The following is a 7500-nucleotide window of genomic DNA, read 5'->3' as shown; positions in this document are numbered from 1 at the left end:
TGGCATAGCAGAGTGTAGCAGGGTGTAGCAGGGCACTGCAGGGCATAGCAGGGTGTAGCAGGGCATAGCAGGGCATAGCAGAGTGTAGCAGAGTATAGCAGGGCGTAGCAGGGCACTGCAGGGCGTAGCAGGGCGTAGTAGGGTGTAGCAGGGTGTAGCAAGGCACTGCAGGGTGTAGCAGGGCACTGCAGGACGTAGCAGGGTGTAGCAAGACACTGCAGGGTGTAGCAGGGCATAGCAGGGCGTAGTAGGGTGTAGCAGGGTGTAGCAAGGCGCTGCAGGGCATAGCAGGGCACTGCAGGACGTAGCAGGGTGTAGCAAGGCACTGCAGGGTGTAGCAGGGTGTAGCAGGGTGTAGCAAGGCACTGCAGGGTGTAGCAGGGTGTAGCAGGGCACTGCAGGGCGTAGCAGGGTGTAGCAGGGCACTGCAGGGTGTAGCAGAGTGTAGCAGGGTGTAGCAAGGCACTGCAGGGTGTAGCAAGGCACTGCAGGGTGTAGCAAGGCACTAGCAGGGCGTAGCAGGGCATAGCAGAGTGTAGCAGGGGGCAGCAGGGCATAGAAGGGCACGGAGCAGGACCACGGTGACAGCTGCAACCATGATTTAGGTGCCACCCTAATCCAAGGAAAACTGCTGGGCGAAAAGAACATAAATTAGTAACCTCAGGGAGAGGAGACAAGGAGAGGAAATGAAGAGAGAGGACAGAAGGAAGGCAAAGAGAAGAGGGATAAAGGACAGTAGAGGAGAAACAAGTAGACAGGGAAAGGAGGGGAAAAAGAGGAAACAAGGAGAAGGGACGAGGAGAGGAGACGAGGAGAGACGAGGCGAGAAGAGACGAGGAGGAGAAGGAGACGAGGAGAGACGAGGAGAGACGACGAGGAGACGAGGAGAGGAGACGAGGAGAGACGACGAGGAGACGAGGAGAGACGACGAGGAGAGGAGACGAGGAGAGGAGACGAGGAGAGACGACGAGGAGAGGAGACGAGGAGAGACGACGAGGAGACGAGGAGAGACGACGAGGAGAGACGACGAGGAGAGGAGACGAGACGAGGAGAGACGACGAGGAGAGGAGACGAGGAGAGGAGGAGACGAGGAGAGACGACGAGGAGAGACGACGAGGAGAGGAGACGAGGAGAGGAGACGAGGAGAGACGACGAGGAGAGGAGACGACGAGGAGAGGAGGAGACGAGGAGAGGAGGAGACGAGGAGAGACGACGAGGAGAGGAGAGGAGGAGAGGAGGAGACGAGGAGAGACTTATGAATTAAGACCAGTTGGTATGATGAACGGTGGCAGTTACAGTAACACCAACGATAATGGAACCATGACTAGAAATAATAGTAGCAGCAGTTCAGGGCGTAGCAGGGTGATGACATACGGGGGTTCCCATGTACCGTGTCCCCCTGCTACCCTGCCACCCTGCCACCCTGCTACCCTGCCACCCTGCCACCCTGCCACCCTGCCACCCTGCTACCCTGCTACCCTGCCACCCTGCCACCCTGCCACCCTGCCACCCTGCCACCCTGCCACCCTGCCACCCTGCCACCCTGCCACCCTGCCGAGACCTCTCGCTGCCCTTTGCCACCTCATGTGAAAGATGATAGATCTAGATCCACCACTGGCGCTCGGGCCCTAATGAATAAGGCCTATTATTATTTTAATTTCCAGCTAGTTTCTTGATCTTGCGTTTCTGAAAGGTTTTGCAGATGTGATGTTAAGTGGACGATTTCACATTTACTTTTTGAGGACTCTGAAGATTAATAATCCCCTAAAATCACCAAAGGTTTTGATATTTTGACTAAATCCAAGTGTTCTTATACTGTATAGTTGTAATACTCCATTGCTATGGAAATAAGCCTCTTGTTCAAATGAACCTGATTATGTCTCAGGCGCTTGAGTCAATAAATAAATGAAATATGTGGCAGTAAACTGTCTTTTAACGAGCCTGTTGTAATGAGATGACCAGTTATAGTTGTAGTGCTAGTAGATCTATTAATAGGTGCAGATTCCTTCAGGTAGGACTGTGTGTTGACATTATTAAGTGTATTATGAGGTGGTCCGTGAACATTTTTGATTACAAATAATAATACTAAACCCCTGGTTTAGACATTATGACTGATATTCTAGGACTGTTCTATTCTAGGAGGTCTATTGGCTGGGCTCGATCAGAGGGGCGGGATCAACAGTTGTCTTTCAGATCCCCTCTGCACGCAATAGGATAGCTCTCCAACCAATCAGAGCAACGCTAGCTGATAGGTTACACTTTAAACTCTGAACACATCTTCCTTTTTTAAGAATGACTTCAGGGCCGTTCTTTGTTCTTTTCTCAAAGAAAAGCTGAACTCCAAGTCTTCCAGAGACGCTGTTCACCAGCAGCAGCAGCAGCAGCCATAAGCCCCGCCCACCCACTCTATACACGATGTGATTGGCCCGGCCAGAGTCTGGTTTTTCCAGCTTGCAAGCCAACGGAGAGTGAAACTCCACTGACCGGGATCACCATGATGTTTCTCTCCAGGAAGATGCGGTCGGCTTCCGGCGTGGTCGGACCGTTGGCTCCTTCAGCGATGATCTGAAATACCGCAGGTCAGTTTACTAAGGCATGATGGGAAAACAGGACCATGTGTGTGTGGGTGTGTGTGTGTGCATGTGTGTGTGTGTGTGCGTGCGTCTGTGTGTGTGTGTGTGCGTGCGTCTGTGAGTGTGTGTGCGTGCGTCTGTGTGTGCGTCTGTGTGTGTGTGCGTACGTCTGTGTGTGCGTGCGTCTGTGTGTGTGTGCGTCTGTGTGTGCGTGTGTGCGCGCCTGTGTGTGTGTGTGTGTGTGTGTGTCTGAGTGTGTCTGTGTGTGTGTGTGTGTGCATCTGTGTGTGTGTGCGTGCGTGCGTCTGTGTGTGTGTGTGAGTGCGTCTGTGTATGTGTGTGCGCACGTGCCTGTGTGTGTGTGTGAGTGCGCTCTGTGTATGTGTGTGCGCAAGGCCTGTGTATGTGTGTGCGTGCGTCTGTGTGTGTGTGAGTGCGTGCCTGTGTGTGTGTGCGTGTGCATCTGCAGTGTGTGTGTGTGTGTGTGTGTGTGTGTGCGTCGTGTGTGTGTGTGTGTGCGTGCGTCTGTGTGTGAGTGCGCTCTGTGTGTGTGTGCGTGCGTGCATCTGTGTGTGTGTGTGTGTGTGTGTGCGTCTGTGTGTGTGTGCGTACGTCTGTGTGTGCGTGCGTCTGTGTGTGTGTGCGTCTGTGTGTGCGTGTGTGCGCGCCTGTGTGTGTGTGTGTGTGTGTGTCTGAGTGTGTCTGTGTGTGTGTGTGTATTACCTTGGCCTTGATCTTGTGAGCGTTGCTCTGGGTCAGCTGCTTCTCGCTAGCGGCGGGGATCAGGATGTCACAGTCGGCCTCCAGGATACTTCCTTCGTACGGCTTGGCGTTTGGGAAACCCACGATGGTCCCGTTCTCCTGGAGAATAGAACAGAGTTGAGTCAGTCAGTCAGCTCGGTAGATTGACCAGCTTTAGCTTCACGCTCCACAGAGCTCAGTCTGAACACCTGGCAGCAGCTAACGTTAGTGTGAACTAGCAGGAAACGTTAGCCTACCGTTATCTCCAGTACTGACCAGTTTGTAGTCCTATTTGTTTCTTTATCTCCAGTACTGACCAGTTTGTAGTCCTATTTGTTTCTTTATCGCCAGTACTGACCAGTTTGTAGTCCTATTTGTTTCTGACCAGTTGTAGTCCTATTTGTTTCTTTATCTCCAGTATTGACCAGTTTGTAGTCCTATTTGTTTCTTTATCTCCAGTATTGACCAGTTTGTAGTCCTATTTGTTTCTTTATCGCCAGTACTGACCAGTTTGTAGTTCTATTTGTTTCTGACCAGTTTGTAGTCCTATTTGTTTCTTTATCTCCAGTATTGACCAGTTTGTAGTCCTATTTGTTTCTGACCAGTTGTAGTCCTATTTGTTTCTGACCAGTTTGTAGTCCTATTTGTTTCTGACCAGTTTGTAGTCCTATTTGTTTCTTTATCTCCAGTACTGACCAGTTTGTAGTCCTATTTGTTTCTTTATCTCCAGTACTGACCAGTTTGTAGTCCTATTTGTTTCTTTATCGCCAGTACTGACCAGTTTGTAGTCCTTTGTTTCTTTATCTCCAGTACTGACCAGTTTGTAGTCCTATTTGTTTCTTTATCTCCAGTACTGACCAGTTTGTAGTCCTATTTGTTTCTTTATCGCCAGTACTGACCAGTTTGTAGTTCTATTTGTTTCTGACCAGTTTGTAGTCCTATTTGTTTCTTTATCTCCAGTACTGACCAGTTTGTAGTCCTATTTGTTTCTGACCAGTTTGTAGTCCTATTTGTTTCTTTATCTCCAGTACTGACCAGTTTGTAGTCCTATTTGTTTCTTTATCTCCAGTACTGACCAGTTTGTAGTCCTCCAGCTCTTTGGGGTCGATGCCGTTGGGGTTCCAGATGCTTCCGTCCATTTCTCCGATCCCAACACACTTCGCTCCGTTGCGATGAAGGTAACGCATCGAGTGGAGACCCACGTTACCGAAACCCTGCAGATTAACACACAGGCAGGGGAGGAAGTAACTGAGTACATGTACTCCAGTACTGTACTTCAGTCCAAATGTTGAGGTACTTGTACTTTACTTGAGTCTTTTCTTTTCATGCCACTTTCTACTTCTACTCCACTACATTCATCTGTTACAGCTTTAGTTACTAGTTACTTTAGTTACTCCGCTACATTCATCTGTTACAGCTTTAGTTACTAGTTACTTTAGTTACTCCACTACATTCATCTGTTACAGCTTTAGTTACTAGTTACTTTAGTTACTCCACTACATTCATCTGTTCCAGCTTTAGTTACTAGTTACTTTAGTTACTCCACTACATTCATCTGTTACAGCTTTAGTTACTAGTTACTTTAGTTACTCCACTACATTCACCTGTTCCAGCTTTAGTTACTAGTTACTTTAGTTACTAGTTACTTTAGTTACTCCACTACATTCATCTGTTCCAGCTTTGAGTTACTAGTTACTTTAGTTACTCCACTACATTCATCTGTTCCAGCTTTAGTTACTAGTTACTTTAGTTACTCTACTACATTCATCTGTTCCAGCTTTAGTTACTAGTTACTTTAGTTACTTTAGTTACTCCCTCTACATTCATCTGTTCCAGCTTTAGTTACTAGTTACTAGTTACTTTAGTTACTAGTTACTTTAGTTACTCCGCTACATTCATCTGTTACAGCTTTAGTTACTAGTTACTTTAGTTACTAGTTACTTTAGTTACTCCACTACATTAATCTGTTCCAGCTTTAGTTACTTTAGTTACTCTGCTAGCTTTAGTTACTTTAGTTACTCTGCTAGCTTTAGTTACTTTAGTTACTCCGCTAGCGTTAGTTACTTTAGTTACTCCGCTAGCGTTAGTTACTTTAGTTACTCCGCTAGCTTTAGTTACTTTAGTTACTCCTCCACATTCATCTGTTCCAGCTTTTACAGTTACACACAACTGGTTGGATCCTTTACACACAAAGTGTGTGTGTGTGTGTGTGTGTGTGTCTGTATGTATGTGTGTGTGTGTGTCTGTGTGTGTGTGTGTGTGTGTGTGTGTGTCTGTATGTATGTGTGTGTGTGTGTCTGTGTGTGTGTGTGTGTGTGTGTGTGATGTCTGTGTGATGTGTGTGTGTGTGTGTGAGTGTGTGTGTGTGTCTGTAGGTGATGTGTGTGTGTGTGTGTGTGTGTGTGTGTGTGATGTGTGTGTGTGTGTGTGTGTGATGTGTGTGTGTGTGTGTGTGTGTGTGTGTGTGTGTGTGTGTGTGTGTGTGTCATTAGTACTCTCTTCATTCTTCTTTACTTTTAATACTTTAACTACATTTTCCTAATGGTACTTGCAGACTTTTACTGAAGTAACATTTTCAGTGCAGGACTTTTACTTGTAACAGAGTATTTTAACAGTGTGGTATTAGTACTTTTACTGCAGTAAAGGATATATTCCACCGCTGCCACACACACACACACACACACACACAGACTTTTTCTCCACTACATTAATCTGACAGCTTTAGTTACTAGTTACTCTGAATACTTCTTCCACCGCTGCACCGTTTGTGATAAAATGTGCTTCAGACGTTTCCAATAAATAAATGGAAATATGTGCTGTTTTGAACCCAATCTTCTGTGAATGCGTGGGCGCGTACCTGGACCACGAAGGTCTTGTCGTTGAAGCCGGGACTCAGGCCCAGCTGGCTCGTGTAGGCCGTCTCGTTGATGAAGTTCTCGATGCCGTGGAAAACTCCTCGGCCGGTGGCGGAGATCCGCCCGTGGATTCCTCCCTGACTGATGGGCTTCCCCGTGACGCAGGCGTACGCGTTGATGTCCTGAAGGCAGAAACACAAACACAGAGATAGAGTGTGAATACAAAGAACATCAGAGGACATGCTTTTATTTTGCTTCGTACTCCTCTCTGTTTTGGCGTTGAAGCGAAAGTTGGAAAAGGGGGGCGGGGCTATCCCTTGGCCTGTTCAGCACCATCACTGTCCATCAGCTGTCGCTGTCCGTGGTGCTGAAACAGTTTGACTTGACGTGTGTCTTTTCTTTCTGTTTTCTTTGACATATAGGCTGACTTGGCTCAACAACTGACACATTATAACATGTTTTCATCAGATATATTACTGTTGTTTTTTTATTTTAAAATGACTGGGTAGCAGAGGGCCCCATGATGAAGCTCCACCCCCACTGTACTGAGAGTCTAGCTCCACCCCCACTGTACTGAGAGTCTAGCTCCGCCCCCACTGTACTGAGAGTCTAGCTCCACCCCCACTGTACTGAGAGTCTAGCTCCACCCCCACTGTACTGAGAGTCTAGCTCCACCCCCACTGTACTGAGAGTCTAGCTCCACCCCCACTGTACTGAGAGTCTAGCTCCGCCTCCACTGTACTGAGAGTCTAGCTCCGCCTCCACTGTACTGAGAGTCTAGCTCCCGCCCCCCACTGTACTGAGAGTCTAGCTCCCGCCCCCACTGTACTGAGAGTCTAGCTCCACCCCCACTGTACTGAGAGTCTAGCTCCACCCCCACTGTACTGAGAGTCTAGCTCCACCCCCACTGTACTGAGAGTCTTTTATACATTGTCGTGTTTCTTTAGAAATAAACAACGGACAAATAGAGTCTTTAAACGCTTCAGATGTAAAGTTATTCTCTGTCAAAGTGACGTCAGAATGAATGGCAGTCAATGGGATGCTAACGGGATGCTAACGGGGGGGTGACGGCTTGGTAGCATCAGAATGGCGCCATAGCAGGTTTGGGTTCTGAAAGCTACTGAGGCCACTCTCAATCATTCCCAATCTAGACATTGAGTCAGTCGGTGTGACCTTGAGTGTGACATTGCCTGAATGACCTCCAGATGGCGTTCACGTCCATCTGAGACGTATTTCTGTCAGACAGACTCACGTAGTGGCCCATGGTGGTGGCGAAGGTGTCAGCGATCCACGACATCTCCCTCTCCCCGGTGCTCATGTCAGGGGCAGGA

The 7500-nt window shown here is 48.0% G+C and overlaps 1 protein-coding gene across 1 annotated transcript in view; it reads right to left on the bottom strand.

The window, feature by feature from the left end:
* LOC144537726 (glutamate dehydrogenase, mitochondrial-like) overlaps positions 1-7500 on the bottom strand; it is a 27203-nt gene that overhangs the window by 5076 nt on the left and 14627 nt on the right. Inside the window, exons 5-9 of the mRNA XM_078281577.1 lie at positions 7422-7500; positions 6172-6351; positions 4391-4528; positions 3297-3434; positions 2485-2565 (exon numbers count right to left, since the gene is read on the bottom strand). The exon at positions 7422-7500 is cut by the window's right edge and continues 16 nt beyond it. Coding sequence (XP_078137703.1) covers positions 2485-2565; positions 3297-3434; positions 4391-4528; positions 6172-6351; positions 7422-7500 — 616 coding nt within the window. The remainder of the gene's footprint in view (positions 1-2484; positions 2566-3296; positions 3435-4390; positions 4529-6171; positions 6352-7421) is intronic.

The sequence above is a fragment of the Sander vitreus genome, chromosome 23, assembly GCF_031162955.1.
Source record: "Sander vitreus isolate 19-12246 chromosome 23, sanVit1, whole genome shotgun sequence".
In the NCBI taxonomy this organism is placed as follows: domain Eukaryota; kingdom Metazoa; phylum Chordata; class Actinopteri; order Perciformes; family Percidae; genus Sander; species Sander vitreus.
Note: the sequence above shows the minus strand (reverse complement) of the source record. Positions and strands in the feature narration are given on the sequence as shown.